At 43.3% G+C, this 24,860-nt stretch overlaps 1 protein-coding gene across 5 annotated transcripts in view; it reads left to right on the forward strand.

Moving 5' to 3' along the window:
* Positions 1-24,860, forward strand: part of csrnp3 (cysteine-serine-rich nuclear protein 3) — a 125,455-nt gene that overhangs the window by 59,829 nt on the left and 40,766 nt on the right. For all 5 annotated transcript variants that reach the window (XM_068035207.1, XM_068035209.1, XM_068035210.1 and 2 more), the window contains one exon: positions 17,861-18,033. In XM_068035207.1, coding sequence (XP_067891308.1) covers positions 17,886-18,033 — 148 coding nt within the window. In that variant the 5' untranslated portion in view covers positions 17,861-17,885. The remainder of the gene's footprint in view (positions 1-17,860; positions 18,034-24,860) is intronic.

Genomic DNA, 24,860 nt, shown 5'->3' on the forward strand with positions numbered 1-24,860 from the left:
CTGGCATGCTCTCCTGCACTCCTCATTGAACCAGGGTAGGTCCCGATCTTAAAAGCAAAATACTACAGATTTTGGAAATCTGAAATAAAAACAGAAGGTGCTGAAATTATTCAGCAGGTCAGGCAGCATCTGTGGAGAGAGAAACAGAGTTAACGTTCCAGATCTGTGACCTTTCATCAGAACTGGCAAAGGTTAGAAAATAATTAAGTTTTAAGCAAGTGAAGTGGGTGATGGGGGCTGCGTGGGGAAGAGAACAAAGGGAAAAGTGTTTGATAGGACAGAGGGAGATTAAAAAACAAAGCTGTCCTGGGACAAAGGCAAAGAGTGTATTAATGCTGTGGTGAAAGACCAAGTGTTAGTCCAGAGAGAGTGTTAAAGAATAATGAGCAGCTCTGACTACATGAAAAACAGGCACATGGTTATAAAATAAAATATCAAAAAAGGCCAACCATGCTCTGAAGTTATTGAATTCGATGTTCAGGCCGCTAGGCTGCAGAATGCCTAATTGAAAGATCAGGTGCTGCTCCTCAAGCTTGCTTTGATGTTCACTGGAACACAGGAGCAGGCCAAAGACAGAAATGTTGGCATGAGAGCAGGGGGTGTGTTGAAATGGCAAGCAACCGGAGTCTTTGGGTCATGCTTTCAGACTGAGCGGAGGTGTTCCACAAAGCAGTCATCCAATCTGCGTTTGGCCTCCCCAATGTAGAGGAACCTGCATTGTGAGCAGCGAATACAGTATACGAAATTAAAGAAAGTACTCTCTCTCTTCCCCCCCCCCCTCCTCTCTGTGTCTCCCCCCCTCCTCTCTGTGTCTCCCCCCTCCTCTCTGTGTCCCCCACCCTCCTCTCTGTGTCCCCCCCCCTCCTCTCTGTCCCCCCCCTCCTCTCTGTGTCCCCCCCTCCTCTCTGTGTCCCCCCCTCCTCTCTGTGTCCCTCCCTCCTCTCTGTGTCCCCCCACCTCCTCTCTGTGCCCCCCCACCTCCTCTCTGTGTCCCCCCCTCCTCTCTGTGTCCCCCCCTCCTCTCTGTGTCCCCTCCTCTCTGTGTCCCCTCCTCTCTGTGTCCCCCCCTCCTCTGTGTCCCCCCCGTCCTCTCTCTCCCCCTCCTCTCTCCCCCCTCCTCTCTCTCCCCCCTCCTCCTCTCTGTCTCCCCCTCCTCTCTGTCTCCCCCTCCTCTCTGTCTCCCCCCCTTTCTGTCTCCCCCCCCTTTCTGTCTCCCCCTCCTCTCTGTCTCCCCCCCTTTCTGTCTCCCCCCCTTTCTGTCTCCCCCCCTTTCTGTCTCCCCCCCCTTTTCTGTCTCCCCCCCCCTTTTCTGTCTCCCCCCCTTTTCTGTCTCCCCCCCTTTTCTGTCTCCCCCCCTTTTCTGTCTCCCCCCCCCCTTTTCTGTCTCCCCCCCCTTTTCTGTCTCCCCCCCCTTTTCTGTCTCCCCCCCCTTTTCTGTCTCCCCCCCCTTTCTGTCTCCCCCCCCTTTCTGTCTCCCCCCCCTTTCTGTCTCCCCCCCCCTTCTGTCTCCCCCCCCCTTTCTGTCTTCCCCCCCCTTTCTGTCTTCCCCCCCCTTTCTGTCTTCCCCCCCCTTTCTGTCTTCCCCCCCCCTTTCTGTCTTCCCCCCCCCCTTTCTGTCTTCCCCCCCCCCTTTCTGTCTTCCCCCCCCTTTCTGTCTCCCCCCCTTTCTGTCTCCCCCCGTCCTTTCTGTCTCCCCCCCCCTTTCTGTCTCCCCCCCTCCTTTCTGTCTCCCCCCGTCCTTTCTGTCTCCCCCCCCCTTTCTGTCTCCCCCCCCCTTCCTTTCTGTCTCCCCCCTTCCTTTCTGTCTCCCCCCCTCCTTTCTGTCTCCCCCCCTCCTTTCTGTCTCCCCCCCTCCTTTCTGTCTCCCCCCCCCTCCACTCTGTCTACCCCCCTCCACTCTGTCTACCCCCCCCTCCACTGTCTTCCCCCCCCCTCCACTGTCTTCCCCCCCTCCACTGTCTTCCCCCCCTCCACTGTCTTCCCCCCCCCTCCACTGTCTTTCCCCCCCCTCCACTGTCTTCCCCCCCCCCTCCACTGTCTTCCCCCCCCCCTCCACTGTCTTCCCCCCCCCTCCACTGTCTTCCCCCCCCTCCACTGTCTCTCCCCCCCCTCCACTCTGTCTCTCCACCCCCCCTCCACTCTGTCTCTCCACCCCCCCCTCCACTCTGTCTGCCCCCCCCCCCCCCCCACTTCTCTCTCTCTCTCTCTCTCTCTCTGCCTCCTCCCTCTCTCTCTCTCTCTCCCTGCTCTCTGTTAAGGTCTAACCTAAAGGATATGAAATAGAGAAAACACCATTGACTATCTGGTTTTTATTAGCTACCCAAATTTGCAACATTTTATTTTCTTTCTGCACCATTCGCTAACTGGAAAGGTGGATACATGACCTGTGGCCCCCATTGTCGCTCTTGAACAGTTCACCTCAGAAAACAGCTGTTGGGAATAGTTGCCAAATAGTCCTCTTGGCTACAAAAAAAGGAATAAGAAAGTGTAAAAACACTTTAACAATACTTAAGAAATACATTAAAATGCAAATAAATAGTAGATGGATTTTGGCTGACAGGAATTTTCTTATAAATTATAACCATCTCGTATCTTCCATTTCAATAAAAGAGTAGCAATTATAGAAGCAAACTCTGACAAATTTCCTTTGCCACTCTATATTAGTAATGTAAGATGATGGTGATCTTCTGTTATCCCCTCCTCCCCCACCCCATGCCACCCCCCAGCATTCATATGCAATCTTCAGGCTGGCTACTAGTAGTTCCAAGGTTCTGCACAGACTGTAAGAAGCCTGTGCCATTAATTCAGATGTACTAATGGCTGAAATCAGGCTGGCATGTGGCTATATCTTCCCTCAGCTGATAAAAATAGCCCCAGACTGAAAAACACTGGCACGCCTGAATGTTTCAGACATTCCTCCCATGTGATTGCACAGGGACACTGAGTCAGACTGGAGCTCTTCAGCCAGCAGAAGCTAATGAGCCTTTGTAGAGTGCACTGCTGCTGTCATTAAACAATGAAAGCATATGGTGCTAGTATTTCTTTCTTAGTGCTGGGAAGCACAACGGTTTCAGATTTGAGGGGTCACTGATGTTGCTGAACGAAGGTATGATATACAAGGTACATCTCTTTGGTTTATTATCTGGTAAAGCAAAAGATTGTATTGAAGAACCACTAGAAGTAGAGATGCTATTTGCTACCTTAAGCAACTGTTATACAGTATTATTGAAGTATCAAAAGAAGGGTGAATATTATAGAGTGCATTTTGGATGTATCTAGGTGCAAACAATGCTGCATTGGCATCAAAAGATTTCTAGCTTGTAGCAATTCTGCAGCAGTAGTACACTAGGACGCAGACAATTAATATGCACTAGGTGTTATAAAAATGATATTGCATCTTCCATACAAGTTTCACACTATGCATAATAGATTGTTATACCTTTCACGTTGCAAGTTCTTCATGCAACACTGTTCTTGCTGTGTTTTAGCATCTAAGCCCGGGGGAGAAATGTCATGAGTCACTATTTGTGTTATTTTCATTGCATATGATATGTATGCCGACTTATTTCATTACCGGCAGACTGATGAGGTCGTACTTTGCCACAGATGTCATGCATAGTGAGAACAGTGTTCATTACCCTTTCTAATGTTTCCATTCGACTGTTCAGCTAGCAAAGGCTCATTCCAATTTAGTTAACTCCATTATATAAAATCCTTCAAGCCAGTTAACTAAAAGGCATCACACAGTTAACCTGGCAACATTTTAAATATAAAGCAATCTGTCAAATTGCTCATTGATTTTTTTTAAAGACTTGCCTTTGAGTGTTTTGCTATAAATACTGAAGATAGAAGAAACTTAGCCATTGAAGGAATGCGTCACAGTAAGGACTATTAATGGTTCTGTGAATTGAACTCCAATTGCCTCATTTAAAACCTTTTTTTTAATTCTATTTTTTAAAAACTCACATGAAATCTGGTCTCTTGGTTGGGAAGTGCTATCTTTGTCATATTCTTGAGGTTGAGTTTAAAAATGTAGCACTTATGACCCCTGTGCAAATTAGGGGAGCTAAGGTGAAGAAAAGTCATTTTTTGTACCTAGCTTCTGGAACATGAAATAAATAAAAGTTTCAGAGACAGGTCAACTGCTGCATAGGGAGTATTAAAACAATTACTTTGATACATATTTTTTCAACTAATAAGATTTGCTGTGTAAAATATCATTTTTGCGTATACTGACAATCATAAGACTTTGTTATGAAGTATGGGTTTACAATTTCCTTGTAGCTTTCTGTCTGAATTGCAGTGATCAAGATCACATTCATCATTCATCATGGGAATAACTTGGTGATTATAAAGCAGATCCAAAGGATTCATTCAACTTTAATGATTCAGTTTTAAAGCAATCGCTTCAAAAAAGGTGTACTCTCATTCCTCTGGTAATACTATTTAAAATCTATGTTTTTTTAAATAATTGGTCTAGCCCAGCCAATTGTGTCTTGTTCTGAATCAGCTGAGATGACAGGCATGATCATGAGGCTACTACCACCAACACCATCATGTGTATTACCTTGGGAACAGTCAGCTGCAAATGGAAAAAACCATATAGCAATTGTCTATTCAGCCTGACCAGATCAAAAATGCCTGCTGTGGCAGTTTATCTTGTGTAATACTCCCTTTCAAATGCTTTCTTAAAAAGAATTCAATTGATAGGTTGTTTGTGGTCAAATCATAGTGTTAGCGATTACTTCCAACACTGACAATTGAGGACTATTATTATTTTAAAGTGATGAGGACTAACAGTTTGAGTGCAAATGTCATTTTTTGTTGTGAAATCTTAGAAGTTTCACTTTTAAAATTTGACATCACTTGTACAAATTTAAGTTGTGTGTACAAAAAACTAATGAGAGGAGCCTCTTATAAGCTGACATTTAAAAAGTAGAATTCTGGCTCAGAGGTTATGGAATTAATAATATTTATTGCAGATATATGGGATTATATAGGGATTCTTCACAATTATATTTTCTGCTGCAATATCTTACTTTTAGAAAATATATTATGGCCATGAGTTCTAATGCATACTATACTGGGCAGGTACGTTGTCAGTTCATCAATGCTTTGTGTTGGAGATATACTCCAGGAAATAGCTTGGTGATCTGAAAAATCATATCCCAGTCGTCAATTTTTTTTTAAATAATGTAATCTTCACTCATTGATCATTTTGAAATTTAAGTCTGAACACTGCTCACCATTGACTTAATCACCATTTCTACTTTCTGTCTGTGAATGGTGCTGTAACATGATGTGGTTTGATGTGCAATCTGTTGAACGCAATGGCTTTGTTGTTTCTTCCTCTGTGTAATCTTTATAATACCAGGGACATAATGTATTTTCAGATCCCTGAGCACCTTCATGGATGATTCCTTCAATATATCTATTAGATAATTGTCCAGTGATATGATTGCTGTTCCATAATGAGTAATCTCTGATCTGATAAAAGCCTTGCCATTCTTTTTCATAACTAAATTATGAACAGCGAAGCAGGAGACTTTGAGAACTATTATAAAGCTCAATATCCGTACAGTCTTATTATTTGGTATCACAAGTATTATTGGAAAGTAAAATGATTTACAGATTGCAACTTAAAATAAATTCACAGACTTGCAAGCAAGTAAAAATAATCACACCTGCAACCTAATGACAATATTAATTTCGAAGGAGGATATATATCAGAATATTTTACCTCATGCCTGTTCCTAGCATTCTGCAACCTTAGCTAAATGTACATATTATTCACAATGTCAAAATGCCTCATGGCTATTGAAAACTAATGAATTATTGTGGTATACCTTATTGCCAAAATTCAAATTGCAATCTATTAAAAGGAGACTTACTAAACTGTACATTGCTAAAGAATTCAATAATTTCTCACCAATAAAACACAGCTAAGTAACATTTTCAGGGAACAGACGAAAGAGCAGAGCATTCTATCCTCCAAATGCTGAATATATTCATAATATTTTTGGCAGGTTCCTAATGTTAGTGTGTATAGTAAAACAGAACTGTTGGGTTTGTCTCCTTAGAAACCAAAATATTTTTAGCTGTTCTGGGTTGCATGATCATTTTGAGTTTGTTCACTGTAAAACGTGAATTAAGGAATATTTAGTGTCTGAAAAAATTATTCCTTTTTGTTTGAAGAGTGTGATGCACTGGTTGGTCTAGGCATAAAGCAGCCTAACTAGCAGTCCCTAAAGGGATTACTGGTGGTCACTTGAAAAAAATTAAATTTTAGTCTTTTTTTGATGGACCCAACAGAAGTATTCCTGCTCCTCCTGGGTCTTCAAAAAAATGTCCAGCCCAATGCTGCCCATTCAGGATCACCTACTCCTGCCACTAAAGCCTGACCTCTCGGCTGGCTCAATATGAGCAATTAATTTCCTGCTCTCCCAGTATCAGTGAGCTGCAGCATATTTCTTTTCTCAGAGGGTCATTAGTGTTTGGACTTCTCTTTGCCAGTGAGCAGTGGAGGCTGGCTCGTTGACTATATTCAAAGCTGAGTTAGACAGACTTTTGATTGACAAGGAAGTCAAGGGTTAATGGGGACAAGCAGGAAAGTGGCGTTAAGGCCACAATCAGATCAACCATGATCTTATTGAATGGCGGAGCAGGCTTAAGCAGCCAAATGACCGACTTCTGCTCTTATTTCTAATGTTCTTATATATTAATGAGACTTGGGCTTCAAAATAGCTCATGTCTTACACCAGCACCAGTAGACAAATGGATTAGCTGCTCCACCATCTTTATAACCGCTTTGGATAATACTTGAAAATTACACACTCTGACTCCATAAGTAATCCAACTTATTTGCATATGTGAAAAGGTTTGCGTAGCAAGTAACACATCCCACCGAAACCAGAAAGTTTGGGGAATGAAAAATGGCTGGAACAATAACAGAAATTAGAACCCACGGAGAATTATGAGCCTCCTAATTGTGCTACACAGTCATTGCTCTCCTTACTTGCCAAAGCAAATGCAGATTTTCAAAGCCTGTAAATGTAGTGTCAGTATTTATGGTGGTATAAGGAGGTGGTACTAACATCTATTAGGACTGAGCAAGACATGGCAGAACATAAAAAAGAGATCTATAGAATGCTGCTCAAAAACAAAGGTGCATCTTTCAGTTCAGTTTTACATGCTTGACAATGACTTTCATTTTTCTGCACCACACATTTTAGTATTGCTCTTACAATTTAGTTTGCATTGCAGTAAATACAGGATATATATTTATGCAGTAATAATAGGTGGTAATCCAGGTTGGAAGGAGGGAGAGGTTAGGACATGTTACTGTCAATGGAACTTGCTTTTCATCTGCCCCAGACCTGGGAGTGTTTGATGCTGACACTGGGCATTGTTACGACCAGGTGAGGAGGGGTCTCAGGGTTCCCTCTCAGCCTTTGCCTGGTTTAACCGTAACAGGGTTTAATTTTAAAACACTCGGTTTTTAGCTTCCCTTCAGTGAATCCTTGTTCACTGCTCCAATTGTAAGGCAAAGAAATCAAACAGGTTTCCTTAGATTTAAACAAGAAAGGTAGAAGTTTATTCATCTTAAACTCTAATCCGGTTAATGACTACGAATATGCGATGCGACCATGCTAGCATGCGATGGAAATACACGCAGATAGAGACAGAAAAAGTAGAAAGAACAAAGGGGAACAGTTTGAAGCAATATCTGTTAGTTATTATGGTTGCAGTAAATCCCGCTGTTGGTTGGAGCCCAGTTCACGCTTCAACTTGTTTCGAAGTCAGAGTCTTTTCTCTCTTGAGGTTTACTTGTCTTCCATGGGTCCAGTGGTTTGGGAGAAAGCGAGAGAGAGACAGCCAGGAGAGAGGCTTCCTTGTTCCAGCTTCAGTTGCATAACTGCCTTCTGAATTCAAACTGTCCTGTGGCTAGTTCAAAAAACCTGGACCAGCCAATTAGTCATGTGACCAGCTGGTTTAACCAGTCCTGGCTCTGGATTGTATCAGCTTAGCAGGGTCTGGAATGTGCTTCCTTATACCTTCAATGTCTGGTGATCAAAATCCATTTGGGTTATTTGGAGCAGGGAATAGTCCTTTGTCTCTACAAGCAGGGTCTCTTAGTATGCAAATGTCCTTCCAGCCCAGTGTCTGGTGATCTTCAAACAAGTCACTTCTTCACTCCAGCAATAGTTTAAAATCAATGTTCATATGACAAAATTAATATGCCTCATTCTTGGCAGGTGGGGGTCTGCATGACAGCATAGGCATGTTTTATTTTTCAACATTGATATTCCTCATCCTGAGGAGCACTGAAGAAATTCATCAAAAACAGTAATTCGAAACCAAAGTTGTAATTTATGTTGAAAGCTAAAAAAATATAAAATATTACTTAAAAATATATTCTTTGAGAGCCATCAATTGATTTTCCAGTAGGGGTCCACCCATGAAGGACGTATGGCAGGATACACAAGACTTCACTAGGAAAGCCTTGTGCTCACTTGCTGGTGTTCTCACACATGCATCTGTAAAACATTTCGGCAAATAACCAGTGCTGTTAAACGGTGTTCTTCCAAAAGCAGTCCTTACTCAGGGTTGGACTGTCAATAGTTAGCTTTTCTCAAAGTGCAAGGCTTGTGTAGTTTGAGTTAACTACTGCATTTTTTCCTCCTCTATGCCCATCAACCTTCTCCTCCCCTTCCGTGCCATTCCACAAACGCTGGCCATCCTTTGGTAAGTTGACTCTCAACTAGATTTCTTCATTGTCACAAATGGAACATCACTGCATCAGCATCTCTGCTAATTTAGACCATGAGCAGACACTTGCTCTTGGTTAGTGCTATGTTAGATGGGTGTGCCAGGGCCTGCAGAAATAGCTGTTGGCATCCTTGTGAATGCAGCCAATCAGCCAATATTGGCTGTTCACCATCCTGACAGGCTTTCTTTCATACAGTGACACTGAAAGTATAACATACTGTGATTGAGCTGTCTCCAAAGAAGCATCCAAAATCACATTTAGTCAGGCATTTATATAGCTGGTGATGCCTTGGATCTGCTTGGAAGTGCACCCTCTAACAGCACTGATTATTTGCCAAAGTATTTTACAGTTGCCTATGTGTGAGAACCAGCAAGTGGGCACAGGGTTTTCCTTGTGAAGTCTTGTGTATCCACCCATATGTCCTTTATGGGTAGAGTCCTATTGGCAAACAAAACCACTAATAGTGTTGCAGGGAAACCATGAATCATTTATTATTATTGATGTAAGGGCAAAAATTGAGAAAGTACACTTACATCTTATTACTGTGGCCTTTCCATGCTCCAGGTATATTTACCACTATTAAATATCAACGAACACCCTTGGACATTTTTATGTCAGGAATCCTGTATTGCAGAACAGCGGGTAACGTCATGCTCACAAATTAATAGGTAAATAAAAGGCCAGTTTCAGGTGGTCACTTCTACCAAACCTGGTTCTGCCCACCAGAAAATGTGAGTTTAGCTGGGAGGGCATTCTGCCAATTTTCCGATACCTGCTGCCTGAATATCAACTGAAAATCAGGCAATAATAGGAGGAAAATCTGGCTGTGTTGGCAAGATGTAACAAGTGGTGTACCACAGGGATCAATGCCGGGGCCTCAACTTTTTACAATTTATATAAATGACTTGGATGAAGGGACCAAAGATATGGTTGCTAAATTTGCTGTTGACACAAAGATAGGTAGGAAAGTAAGTTGTGAAGAGGACATAAGGAGGCTACAAAGGGATATAGAAAGGTTAAGTGAATGGACAAATATCTGGCAAATGGAGTATAGTGTGGGAAAAAGTGAAATTGTCCATTTTGGCAGGAAGAATAAAAAAGAAGCATATTACCTAAATGGTGAGAGATTGCAGAGCTCTGAGATGCAGAGGGATCTGGGTGTCCTAGTGCATGAATCACAAAAGGTTAGTATGCAGGTTCAGCAAGTAATTAGGAAAGCTAATAGAATGTTATTGTTTATTGCGAGAGGAATTGAATACAAAAGTAGGGAGGTTATGCTTCTGATATACAGGGCATTGGTGAGACCACATCTGGAGTACTGTGTATAGTATTGATGTCCTTATTTAAGGAAGGATGTAAATGCATTGGAAGATTTCAGAAAAGGTTTACTAGATTACCTGGAATGGGCAGGTTGTCTTAGGAGGAAAGGTTGGACAGGCTAGACTTCTATCCGCTGGAGTTTAGGAGAGTAAGAAGTGACTTGATTGAAACATATAAGATCCTGAGGGATCTTGACAGGGTGGATGTGGAAAGGGTGGGAGAATCTAGAACTAGGAGTCACTGTTTAAAAATAAGGGGTCACCCATTTAAGACAGAGATGATAATTTTTTTCTCTCAGAAGGTCGCGAGTCTTTGGAACTCTCTTCCTCAAACGGCAGTGGAAGCAGAGTCTTTGAATATTTTTAAGGCAGCAGTAGATAGATTCTTGATAAGCAAGGGGGTGAAAGGTTATTGGGGGTAGGCAGGAATGTTGAGTTCAGGTTACGATCAGATCAGCCACGACCTTGTTGAATGGCGGAGCAGGCTCGAGGGGCTGAGTAGCCTACTCCTGCTCCTAATTCGTATGTTCATGTTTTTGGTAGCTGGAGGGGAAGTTTAGGCTTGTGGTAGATAACATATTCTATAATTGGCATTACTTGTTCATGAACACATCCATGCACACTATACCCAAGTACATAATAGAGACCTATATGCATATCTGTGCTTCTTTATTCATACTGTATCATCTGCTCATTTCACAAAGCTAAGAGATCATAGTGACCGCCAACAAAAGCAGAAGAGTCACTAATATTACACTGACCATCTTACATCCACATGAAGTCTTATGGCATCAGGTCAAACATGGGCAAAGAAACCTCCTGCTGATTGCCACCTACCGCCCTCCCTCAGCTGATGAATCAGTACTCTCCCAGGCTGAACACCATTTGATAGAAGCATTGAGGCTAGCAAAGGCACAGAATGTATTCTGGGGACTTCAATATCCATCACCAAGAATAGCTTGGTAGCACCACGACTGACAGAGCTAATATATCTGCCAGACTGAGCCTACAGCAGGTGGTGAGAGAAACAAGAAGAAGGAAAAACCAACTTGACCCCGGCCTCACCAGTCTATCTGTCGCAGATGCTTCTGTCCATGATAGTATTGGTAGGAGTGATCACCACACGATCCTTGTGGAGTCGAAGTCCCATCTTCACACTGAGAACACCCTCCATGCTGTTTTTTTTTCTTCTTTCATTGGATTTGGCTGTTACTGGCAAGCCAGCATTTATTTTTATTTATTTATTTAGAGATACAGCACTGAAACAGGCCCTTCGACCCACCGAGTCTGTGCCAACCATCAACCAACCATTTATACTAATCCTACACTAATCCCATATTCCTACCACATCCTCACCTGTCTCTATATTCCCCTACCACCTACCTATTCTAGGGGCAATTTATAATGGCCAATTTACTTATCAACCTGCAAGTCTTTGGCTGTGGGAGAAAACCGGAGCACCCGGCGAAAACCCACGCAGACACAGGGAGAACTTGCAAACTTCACACAGGCAGTACCCAGAATTGAACCCGGGTCGTTGAAGCTGTGAGGCTGCGGTGCTAATCACTGCGCCACTGTGCTGCCCATCCCTAATAGGCTTTGTCACTGAGTGGCTTGCTGGGCCATTTCATAGGGCAGTTAAGAGTAAACAACATTGCTGTGGGTCTGGAGTCACACATAGGCCAGACCAGGTAAGAATGGCAGATTTCCTTCCCTAAAGGACATTAGTGAACCAGTTGGGTTTTTACGACAATAATGGTCTCAGTAATAGTGCCATGAAACTAGCTTTCAATTCCAGATTTCTAAAATTAATTAATTGTACTTATTAATTAGTTGAACTCCTGTCCCCAGGGCATTGGTCTGAGCCTCTATGACATTAGCACTACTCCACCATCTTCCTCGACAATAACTGTGCTAAATGGCATAAAAAAGAAAGACTTGTATTTATATAGCATCTTTCAGACCCATCGGATGTCTCAAGGTGTTTTACAGCCAATGAAGTACTTTTGAAGTGTAGTCACTGTTGTAATGCAGGAAAATCAGCAGCCAGTTTGTGCACAGCAAACTCCCACAAACAGCAATGTGATAATGACCGATGATCTGTTTTTGTGATGTTGATTGAAGGATAAATATTGGCCAGGACACCGGGGATAATGCTCTTGCTCTTCTTCTGAATAGTGTCATGGGATTTTTTACATCCACCGAAGCAGATGGGGGCTCAGTTTAATGTTTCATCCAAACGACTGCACCCGAATCAGTGCAGTGCTCCCTCAGTACTTGCTTTTTGTGCTCAAGCCCTGGAGTGGGACTTGAACCCAGAGTCTTGAGACTCAGACAAGAGTACTACCATAAGGTGCTGTGGGCCATCAGCAGCAGCAGAATTCTATTCAACTGTAATCTGTAACCTCATGGCCCAGCATATCCCTCACTCTACCATTACCATCAAGCTCGGGGATCAGTTGTGGTTCAATGAGGAGTGCAGGAGAACATGCCAGGAGCAGCACTAGGCATAACTTTAAAAAAAAAATGAGGTACCAACCTGGTGAAGCTACAACACAGGACTACATGCATGCTAAATAGTGGAAGCAGCATGCAATAGACAGAGCTAAGCAATCCCACAACCAACGGATCAGAACGAAGCTCTGCAGTCTTGCAATGTCCAATGGTGAATGGTGGTGACAATTAAACATCTAACTGGAGGAAGACATTACCATCACTGAATCCCCCACCATCAACATCCTGGGGCTTGCCATTGACCAGAGAACTTAACTGGACACCAAATAAATAATGTGGCTATTAGAGCAGGTCTGAAGCTGGGAATTCTGCAGTGAGTACCTCACCTCCTAACTCCCCAAAGCCTTGATGCCACACTTGGTCAAATTCTGCCTTGATGTCAATGGCCGTCACTCTCACCTCACCTCTGGAATTCAGCACTTTTGTTCATGTTTGGATCAAGGCTGTAATGAGGTCTGGAGCCGAGTGGTCCTGACAGAACCCAAGCTGAGCATCAGTGAGCAGGTTATTGCTAAGTAAGCACAGCTTGATAGCACTGCCAATGATAACTTCCACCACTTTGCTGATGGTTGAGGGTAGACTGATGGGGCAGTGTTTGGCCGGATTGGATTTGTCCTGCTTTTTGTGGAGGACATACCACATTTTCCACATTGTCAGGTAGATGCCAGTGTCGTAGCTGTACTGGAACAGCTTGGCTCGGGGCACGACTAGATCTAGAGCACAAGTCTTCAGTACTACAGCAGGGATGTTGACAGGGCCCATCACCTATACAGCACAAGTCAGCAGTGTGAACACCCTCCACTTGCCTTGATGAGTGCAGCTCCAACAACACTCAAGAAGCTCGATACCATCCAGGACGAAGCAGCTCACTTGATCAACACTCCTTAAATGTTCATTCCCTCCACCACCAGCAGTGTGTACAAGATGCACTGCAGCAACTCACCAAGGCTCCTTTGACAGCACCTTCCAAAGCCACGACCTGTACCAACTAGAAGAACAATGACAGCAGATGCATGGGAACACCACCACCTGCAGGTTCCCCTCCAAGTCATGCACCATCCTGACTTGGAACTATATTTCCATTCCTTCACTGTCACTGGACCAAAATCATAGAATTCCCTTCCTAATAGCACTGTGGGTGTACCTACACCACATGAACTGCAGCAGTTCAAGAAGGCAGCTTATCACCACCTTCTCAAAGACAATGAGGGATGGGAAACAAATGCCGTCCTTGCCAGCAATGCTCACATCCCATGAAAGAATAAAAAAAAACTTCCAGCAATTAGCAGATACAGAAAGAAGAGGAGGCATATATACTGATAGAGGAATAGAGCACTGAAGGTGCTTGGAAGTCTCTCTTTTCATGACTTATACTCCTAACTTGCATGAGGATGCAGACATTAATGGCTCGGAATTGAAACTGAAATTTACAGCAACCCAAGAGCACAGCTACTTGGTTCCTTGCACGAGACGGAAGGTGGTCTGGATCATATGGAGGCATCTAACATCCAGATATGTGCTGTCAGTTGAATAGTTGTCTGGACTGCAATCTTCATTAAGAATACAACAAAAGTGAGATCTAGATTGGGAACTGCAGTTGTGCCAGCCATGAGCACACTAGGAACATCTGTCATGAATGCTCCGACCGAGGCTTTGGGATTAAGCACATGAAGCATTCACTCAACTTTGACTCTCCAGGAAAAAGGATAGATTGACGCAGCTATCGAGAAGCAGCCCCAAGGAGCTGAGGGTTCTACACTCAGACTGATCAGTTGGCTTTAGAAGGAAATGCCATCCAGCAAGGTATGAGCACAGTGGCATTTGCCTGACACTCACATCAGTGGCAATTCTGTGCAATCTTCTAGTCTTTCACAAGAGGCAATTCTAGACGGAATAAGCCCAGAGTTGCTCCAGAAAGCGATGCCATGGACAATGGTGCAGGTCTGTCAGAAATTACTGCAAATGCAGAGAGTGGGCCTTATATGTTCCAATATAAAAACAAGAAATGCTGGAAATACTCAAAGGTTAACAAGGTTAACCTTTGACATTTCTAATATTTGTCAGTTCCGAAGAAGGGTCACTGACCCGAAACGTGAACTCTGCTTCTCTCTCTACAGATGCTGCCAGACCTGCTGAGTATTTCCAGCATTTCTTGTTTTTATTTCAGATTTCCAGCATCCGCAGTATTTTAATTATATGTTCCAAGTAGCTCGTCAGTCTACTGAGGAATCCTTCATCACCATTACTCAGGTTTTGGAGGATTTAATATTAGCAGAACAAAATAAGAAGCAATACGTAGAACTTCATGGCACTTGTGGAAAATTCACATAGTACAATTCACGGTAAAATGGATTCATTTTCACTGTATCTTGCAGCCTGTGTTTCTTTTCTTGTGCAGAGAAGAAAGGGTCAAATACGTAAAAGCAGTTCTCTGCTAAAAATGTACAAGGATCTCAAATAACACTTACTTGATTGTAATTATGTCCATGATAAAATAATATTGCCCAGCTGCAGAGTTCATTGAAGGGTCTTGCCAGTGAGATATTTATGCAGATGTGTCCCTGCCTCTTTAGCTGCATTGCTGCTACTAGCTACAGCACACCATAGTGTTCCGCATCTCCCAAGCTTTGAAGCTGCCCTTCAGCCAAGTCCATCGAGGCAGAGAGAGGGGACATCGAACATCACTGCTGGGGTAGACGGAAGACTTCCGTGAGGGGCAATGGGGAGCACTCCCACTCTCCACTCTTCCTGGCCCACAAGGAATGCTGGAAAAGACCTTGTGGAGCCAGCAGCTCCTGCCTCCCTTTCATTGCTGGGTTTCCTGACCCCTGGGAAACCCACACAGCAGCAATGAATTTTAAACTGCATGGTGGCAGCCTGATTTGAATATGTTAATACAGGGAGCAGGCTGTTAATATCAAGGCCAAAGCTTCAGTGATCTTATTAGAGGTATTCAGCAAACAGGCTGACTTGCTGAGTATAGTTGCAAAGTACCTGAGGCACAAAAATTGTGTGTATTTGTAACTCTGTCACTGGTGCTTGACTGTTTTGCCACTCCTCTTAGGCCAGATGCCATATCTCAGATAAAGCTGTCTGCCTCTTCAGACAGTACTTTTTGTGAGGCCTACAGAGCTACATCTGTTGTCATGGATATGCTGGTTGGGGTCATTCTATCTCAACATTGAAGAATTGGATAAATACTTCAGAAAATTAATGGTTACAAAAAATTTAGAAATGGGGCTAGAGGGCATAGCTCCAATGCAGAGCTACCAACTGCAAAGGCACAGTAGGTTTAATAACTTCCTTTTCTGAGGGTGGCGCAGTGGTTAGCACCGCAGCCTCACAGCTCCAGCGACCCGGGTTCGATTCTGGGTACTGCCTGTGCGGAGTTTGCAAGTTCTCCCTGTGTCTGCGTGGGTTCCCACCGGGTGCTCCGGTTTCCTCCCACCTCCAAAAGACTTGCAGGTTGATAGGTAAATTGGCCATTATAAATTGCCCCTAGTGTAGGTAGGTGGTAGGAGAATGGTGGGGATGTGGTAGAAAATATGGGGGTAGTGTAGGGTTAGTATAAATGGGTGGTTGTTGGTCGGCACAGACTCGGTGGGCCGAAGGGCCTATTTCAGTGCTGTATCTCTAAATAAAAATAAATAAATCTTTCATTCCTTTCAGCTTGGGGACCTTGATTTAAATCCAACACAGACTGTTGAAGCATTTTCATCAAACAGCGTCCATTTAATATAAACCTTATATATTGTTGTCCAGCTACTTACTAACTCGACAGTTCATTTAATGAGGTGTTCGTTCTATAAGGCATAATTTACCAAATGTTCATATTTTTAAATCCTAGTTTTTAGTCCATGCAAAGTGAAATCAAGCAGTGTATAAAACAGGTAGCCAATCTGATCATGTCAGATTGCTGCTAGGCTGGTTAGGTTTTAATTACCTAAGTGCAGATTAAGTAGGTTGCTAAAGTTTGTGAAGGGATGTACATGTATTTGTTCTATACATAATCAAGCAATCGTTTAATATATCTGCTATTTTCAGAGTCTTTTCCTCGATGCAAGTTGGATGTTATATAGTGGCTGATACAGAAAGCCCAAGTAGGCATTAACCGCTGTCGTGTAGGTATAACCTGAATTAACTTGAATAACCAAGTTATTATAATTCCAAAGGTTATTTGAGTAGCAGTTTTAGTGAGCAGGAGTTAATTTATGAAATTGCTGTGAATTCAAAGCATTCCAAAAATCCCACATGTAGATTTGTATGATTGAAAACTTACATTTTGAAAACTATAAGGGACGTCCAGAGGCTTAAATCAAACATTTAGTCGACCTGTTTAGTTCCAAATAAAGTATTGAACAATTCCATCTTATTTTAGAATTTACAAGCACACCAGCACTTTAACCAGCTTAGCTCAGGTCTGGAATAGCTTTAATTGCTTAGTGAGCAATACGTAGACAGTTACTTAAAACCAAGTCAATAGCAGGAGACACATTCATTTAATTGCTAGCACAACTTGATGCTTTTTATTAATTACCACTCTTGTAAATGTAGTGTAGAACACATATCAGCTCCTTACCCAAACATGTCTCCAATCCTAAACTAATTGTCAGTGCCAGAGTGAAAGCCAGTTCTTCCTTTAATGAATCAATCCAACGCGTGCTTTTGTGATATAAAAGCAGCATCTGCAGTATTTTGCTTTAGTACATGCTTTTGTGAACCCAATAAAGAATAATGAAGAATTCCTAGGTGTAGACAAAAAATGGGGCAAGACCTCAGAAATGATATGCATTTCTTCTTGGAACACGAGATGTCTGCTTGTAGGAAAAATTGCTTGCTGCACTAATCATTTTTAAGAGCTTTAACTTTCCGCACAGAGAATGAAGAACAGTTGCACAGAGTTTGTAGACTCATGCTGCTGATCTCTGCATTTAACCTACAGTTCTTGCTAATTATTGAACCTGACACCAGAATAAAGAGCAACGATCGGTGTTACATGTGTCAAAACCTGCATTACCAAACTCTAGCTTCAATTACAGATGTAAAAAATGATGGCACAAGAGCAGATCTATTATTTTGAAGATAAACTTGTTAGCTCGACCTGTAATTGAGAAATGTATGGGTCACTACAGCTTTAGTTGTTCTTTATTACTACAGCTAGAACCTCACACATTCCAGTTATCATCAGCGATGAGTTCAGTGTTTTTTTGAAGGAAAGTGAGAAACGTTATTCAACTAAATATACATTTTGTTACAGTTGCTGTTAATAGGTTAAAAACATCATGAGTGGGATTTTGAAGAGAAAGTTTGAAGATGTTGAAGGAGCCTCACCATGTTCCTCTGTAAGGGAGTCGGATGATGAAATCTCTGACAGTGAGAGTGCAGAAAGTGGTGACAGTGTCAACCCATCTACTTCAAGCCATTTTACTCGTAAGTGTATTTTTTGAATTATCTATGTTACGACGATGATGTAACTGAAATTACATTTGTTTAGCAGTTGCCAAGTTGCAATACAATTGCAAGGGATCAGAGTGAGTAAGTGACTGGCCACATTTTAGCTGCCCCCTCCACTCCCCGCCTGTTTTCTGCCACTGAGTCCACTATTTCTATAATCCCCTAGTGGCCTCAGCAGAGTCGGTGGAAGGTGCATATGGGGACACGTGTGAGGTTCATGGCCAGCAACTTTTGAATGCTCCAGCTATGAGAGCCCCTCTGCAGACTACTATAACTTGGCTATTGCCGGGGAAGTTCGCTCCAGCTGACATTCTGGCATAATCTGAGGTATTGAAAAAGAAACACTTTAAGGAGGGGATGGGACTAAGTAGAGAGATTTTTCAGAGAGCTGGCATAGATGCAAATGGGCTAAGTGGCCTCCCCCTCCTGTGCTGTAAAATTGTATGATTCTACAATGTAAGCACTATGCAATATAGACCATATAACATCATCTAAGTAAATGAAAATATGCCTCCATAAGTGGCGACATGGGAGGGCCACCTCCTGTAATTAGTCGAACATGAATAATGTAAGCACTTTGAAGGTAATTTTAATTCTTGACAATAGTGTGAAGCTGGGTGTTGGATGATTGGCTGCCCATTTTACACATCTAAAATTCTCCTTTCCATTGATTTCAACGATACAGACAATCAAGAGAGATGTATAATGGGTGGCCAATCCAATTTATACTACTGCCAAAACTTTTAAAAATACACCCATTGGCCCTGAAATTCCTGGGGGAGGGTCGGCGGATGGGTCTGAGTTGAAGTGGAGCTTCTGCTCACCTGTTCCCTGTGACCCTGACTATCCAAATTCTGGAGTTCAGGCTCATTTAAATGTTTTGAGTGGACACCAGCACTTTTTCCACCATGACTGGGGCACTGCCTGAACACAGGTTGTAGAGAATTCACTCTGGCCCTCATTTCATAGTGTTAGCAAACCCATGGGCTATGGAAAGTAGACCAATTTTTTTTTAAAGCCTTTCTCTCTGTATTTTGCCACAACATCATTTCTAATGATCAATTTTAAAGCAGAAATTGGCCAATAATTTTTCTATAGAAGCATAGAAAATAGGAGCAGGAGTAGGCCATTCAGGCCTGCTCCGCCATTCAAAAAAGATCATGGCTGATCATCTAATTCAGTACCTTGTTCCCGCTTTCTCCCCTTATCCCTTGATCCCTTTGGCATTGAAATATATCTATCTCCTTCTTGAATATATTTAATAATTTGGCTTCCACTGCCTTCTGCAGTAGAGAATTCCACAGGTTCACCACCCTCTGAGTAAACAAATTTCTCCTCATCTCGATTCTAAATGGCATACCCCATATCCTGAGACTGTGACCTCTAGTTCTGGACTCCCCAGTCATCGGGAAAATCCTCCTGGCATCTAGCCGGTCTAGTCCTGTTAGAATTTTATTGGTTTCTATGAGATCCCCTGTCACTCTTCTAAACTCTAGTGACTATAGGCCTAGTCGACCCAATCTCTCCTCATACCTCAATCCTGCCATCCCAGGAATCAGCCTAGTAAATCTTCTTTGCACTCCCTCCATGGCAAGAGCATCCTTCCTCAGATAAGGACACTAAAACTGCACACAATACTCCAGATGTGGTCTCACCAAGGCCCTGTATAACTGCAGTAAGACATCCTTGCTGCTGTACTCAAATCCTCTTGTAATGAAGGCCAACATACCATTCGCCTTCCTAACTGCTTGCTGCACTTGAATGCTCGCTTTCAGCGACTGGTGAACAAGGACACCCAGGTCTTGTTGCACCTCCTCCCCCTTTCCCCATCTGTTACCATTCAGATAATCTGCCTTTCTAAGTGAATACCCTCACATTTATCCATGTTATACTGCATCTGCCCTGCATTTGCCCACTTCACCCAAATTGTCCAAATCATATTGGAGCCTCTTTGCATCCTCCTCAGAGCTCACATTTCTCCCCCCCCCCCCCCCCCCCACCCCAGCTTTGTGTTGTCTGCAAACTTGGAAATGTTACATTTAGTTCTCTCACCCAAGTCATTAATATATATTGTGAATAGCTGTGACCCAAGCGCTGATCCCTGCGGTACCCCACTAGTCACTGCCTGCCACCTGGAAAAAGACCCGTTTATTCCTACTCTCTATTTCCTGTCTGTCAACCAATTCTCAATCCATGCCAGTATATTACCTCCAAGCCCATGTACTTTAGTTTTGCACACTAACCTCTTATGTGGGACCTTATCAAAAGCCTTCTGAAAATCCAAATACACCACATCCACTGGTTCTCCCTTATCTATTCTACTAGCTACGTCCTCAAAAAAACTCCAGTAGATTTGTTAAGCATGATTTCCCTTTCGTAAACCCATGCTGACTTTGTCCAATCCCGTTTATGCTTTCTAGGTGTTCTGCTATCACATCCTTTATAATAGACTCTAGCATTTTCCCAACTACTGATGTAAGGCTAACTGGTCTGTAATTCCCTGTTTTTGCTCTCCCTCCTTTTTTAAATAGTGGGGTTACATTTGCCACCCTCCAACCTGTAGGAACTGCTCCAGAGTCTATAGAATTTTGGAAGATGACCACCAATGCATCCACTATTTCCAGGGCCACTTCCTTTAGTACTCTGGGATGTACATGATCAGACCCTGGGCATTTGTCAGCCTTTAACCCTATTAATTTCCCTAGCACTTTGATTTCCTTCAGTTCCTCCATCTCATTAGACCTTTGGTTCTCTTAACATTTCTGGGAGGTTTTTTGTGTCCTCCTTTGTGAAGACAGAACCAAAATATGTGTTTAATTGTTCTGCCACTTCTTTGTTCCCCATTATAATTTCCCCCGTTTCTGACTGTAAGGGACCTACATTTGTCTTCACTAATCTGTTTCTCTTCAGTTTATAGAAGCTTTTATAGTTAGTTTTTATGTTCCCTGCAAGTTTACTCTCATACTCTACTTTCCCTCGCTTAATCAACCTCTTTGTCCTCCTTTGCTGAATGCTAAACTGCTCCCAATCCTCAGACTTGCTGCTTTTTCTGGCAGTTTTATATGCCTCCTCTTTGGATCTAATACTATCCCTAATTTCTTTTGCAAGCCACAGTTGAGTCACCTTTCCATTTTTGTTTTTGCGCCAGACAGGAATGAATAATTGTTGTAATTCATGCACACGTTCTTTAAATATTATCCATTGCCTATCCACCATCAACCCTTTTAGTAAAGTTCCCCAAACTACCATAGCCAACTTACACCTTATACCTTCATAGTTTCCTTTATTTAGATTCAGGACCCTAGTTTCGGATTCAACTACTTCCCTCTCCATCTTAATGAAGAATTCTTTCATGTTATGATCGCTGGGCTCCCAAAGGGACCCTGCACAACAAGATTGTTAATTAATCCTTTCTAATTGCACAATACCCAGTCTAGGATAGCCTGTTCTCGAGTTGATTTCTCAACGTATTGGTCTAAAAAACCATCACATATTCACTCCAGGAAATCCTCCTCCACAGTATTATTGCTAATTTGGTTTGACTAATCTATATGTAGATGAAAGTCACTCATGATTACAGTTGTACCCTTATTGCATTGGTCTCTAATTACCTTTTTAATGACATCCCTTACATCACTACTGTTTGGGGGCCTATAGACAACCCCCACCAACGTTTTCTGCCCCTTGGTGTTTCTTAGCTCCACCCATACAGATTCCGCATCATGATTTTCCAAGCCAATATCCTTCCTCACGATTGCATTGATTTCCCTCTTTACTAACAACGCTACCCCACCTCTTTTCCCTTTTTGCCTGTCCTTCCTAAATATTAAATACCCCTGGATGTTCAGTTCCCATCCTTGGTCACCCTGCAGTCATGTCTCAGTAATCGCAACTATATCATAATCAGTTATATCTATTTGCGCTGTTAATTCATCTACCTTATTGCAAATCCTCCACACATTAAGACACAATGCCTTTAGACTTAACTAACAATGTTAAAAAGATATCTGACCTTTGTTTTGCACTATGGCCCCATTTGTTTCTCGCCCTTATTTTCTCTGCCTTCCACTTTTGCTTCTTACCTTTCTGTCTTTCATTTCTATCCTTGTTTCCCCTACCTCTGTCTCCCTGCTCAGATTTCCATTCCCCTGCCATTCTAGTTTAAACCCTCCCCGAGAGCACTAGCAAACACCGCCTCTCCCCCCACCCCCCCCCCCCCCCCCCCACCGAGGATATTGGTCCCAGTCCTGCCCAGATGCAACCCATCCAGCTCGCACTGGTCCCACCTTCCCCAGAACTGGTCCCAATGTCCCAGGAATCTGAGTCCCTCCCCCCTACACCATTTCTCCAGCCACGAATTCATCTGATGTATCCTGCTATTTCTGCTCTTGCTAGCACGTGGCACTGGAGTAATCCTGAGATTACTACTTTTGAAGTCCTTTTTAATTTATGTCCGAACCCCCTATATTCAGCTTGTAGGACCTCATCCCTTTTTTTACTTATGTCGTTGGTACCGATATGTACCAAGACAACTGGCTGCTCACCCTCCCCCCTCAGAATGCCCTGCAGCCGCTGAGAGACATCCTTGACCCTAGCACCGGGGAGGCAACATACCATCCTGGAGTCTCTTTTGCGGCCGCAGAAATGCCTGTCTGTACCCCTTACGATTGAATCGCCTATCACTATAGCCCTGCCACTCTTCTTCCTTCCCTCCTGTGCAGCAGAGCCACCCATGGTGCCATGAACTTGGCTCTTGCTGCTTTCCCCAAGCCATCTCTCCCAACAATATCCAAACTGGTATATCTGTTAGAGTCTGGATGGCCACAGGGGACTCCTGTACTACCTGCCTTCCTCTACTCTGCCTGGTGGTCACCCATTCCCTGTCTGCCTTTGCAGCATTTGCCTGCGGTGTGATCACCTCGCTAAATGTGCCATCCACGATGATCTCAGCGTCGCGGATGCTCCACAATGAATCCACCCGCAGCTCCAGCTCCATAATGCGGGTAGCCAGTAGCTGCAGATGGATACACTTCCTGCACACGTGGTCAAGGAAGTGTTCCTGATTTCCCACATAGTGCAGGAGGAGCATATCACGGGTGCGAGATCGCCTGCCATGACTTACCTTTAGATTACTTAGTTACTCCCTTTAATTAAAAAATATTAATTACGTTAGGGGCCTTGTTCTACTCCAAACACTACCCACTGCAATCTAAAGTCCTTACCTTTACTTTTGAAGCTAATGGACTGCAGTAGTGTAAAAAGTAGAAAAACTCACCTGAACCTACTTACCAATCAGCTGCTTCCCTGCGCCGCGTCATTTTTTGAATCCTGACGTCACTTGGAATTCCGCTGCCTGAAGGTCCCGAGGGTATGCCTCTCCTCAGCTCCTCTTGGGTTTCGGCCTCCCTGTCTCTGTTCGCGCCCTTTATATCTCTCTTTCGCTCCGCCTCTCCTCAGCTCCTCTCGGGTCTCGGCCTCCCTGTCTCTGTTCGCGCCCTTTATATCTCTCTCTCTCTCCGTTCCACCTCTCCTCAGCTCCTCTTGGGTCTCAATCTCTCCCAATTTTCGATGTTCTGGCGTGCTTTTTAAATGCTCTCCTCTCCTGCTGCTTCTCTCCGAATCTCTGAGGTTCTGGTGCATTTTTTTAATGCTCTCCTCTCCTGCTGCTTCTCTCCCAATGATTGTTCTACCCAATGACCCTACAATGCTGCATGCAATGTCCTAGATGCCCAGCGTTGCTAAGGGTGTAAATCACATAATTCCCTCAATTATGCATAGGTTGGGTGTTGTAGTGTTGTGATGATGGTACTAGACTAGCATTTGAGAGATTGTGAGTTTTTTTTATTCTTCCATGGAATGTAAGCATTGCCCAGCCCTAATTGCCTTGAAAAGGGCAACTGCTGCAGTCCATGTGGTGTAGGTACACCCACAGTGCTATTAGGAAGGTAATTCCAGGTTTTTGACTCAGTGACCGTGAAGGTGCTGTCAAAGGAGGCTTGGTGTGCGCTGATGGTGGAGGGAGTGAGTGTTTAAGGTGGTGGTTGGGGATCCCAATCAAGTGGGGGTTCAATTCCTACCGTGGCAAATTAGGAAATAAAATTCAATGAATCTAGTAATTTGTGTGCTGGCACCAGGAAAATGAATGTGAAAGCTGCGGGCTTACTACAGTCTTGCAGGAAAGAGAACCTGCCACCCGTACCTGTCTGACCTAGATGTTTCTCATGTTAATCTCCACTGAAGTAATCTAGCAAGTCTATCAATTAACAAAAAATAATACTTACTGCAAGGCACACCATCACCTTTTCAGGGCTGTGGCCCTGCCAGTGTTGGCCACATCCTGAGGAACAATATAATAGCCCAGATTTTGTTGTCAGCAGTAAACAACGGCGCTAGCCATTCAATACACTTATACTAGTCTTCTACACTACGGCTTGCAGTAATTAGAGAGCTGAACTAGCACAGTGCCCTCCACAGTGGCACTGGGACCTATGTGATTAGAGCAAGCAATGGCGTGTCTCCTCAATCAATTAGTTTGAAGAATCCTTACTGAGACACACAGAATTTAAACCTGGAAGTTAGAATATTTAATTTAATGCCAAATCCTCTACTGGAAGGGAGCAAGGGAAAGAAAGATGGGATTGAGAGAGAACAGACAAAGAAAAAGTTAAAAAGGTAATATTATTAAATTTCTTTAAGTTTCCAACAATAATTAAAATCTAAAGGAATGAGACTCCACACTGGTAAAAGTACATTTTCTGTGCCAGAGAGGTTGTTTGCCAGTAATTAAGACTTATTACGCTGTT

This window comes from Heterodontus francisci, chromosome 7 (assembly GCF_036365525.1).
Source record: "Heterodontus francisci isolate sHetFra1 chromosome 7, sHetFra1.hap1, whole genome shotgun sequence".
Classification (NCBI taxonomy): Eukaryota; Metazoa; Chordata; class Chondrichthyes; order Heterodontiformes; family Heterodontidae; genus Heterodontus; species Heterodontus francisci.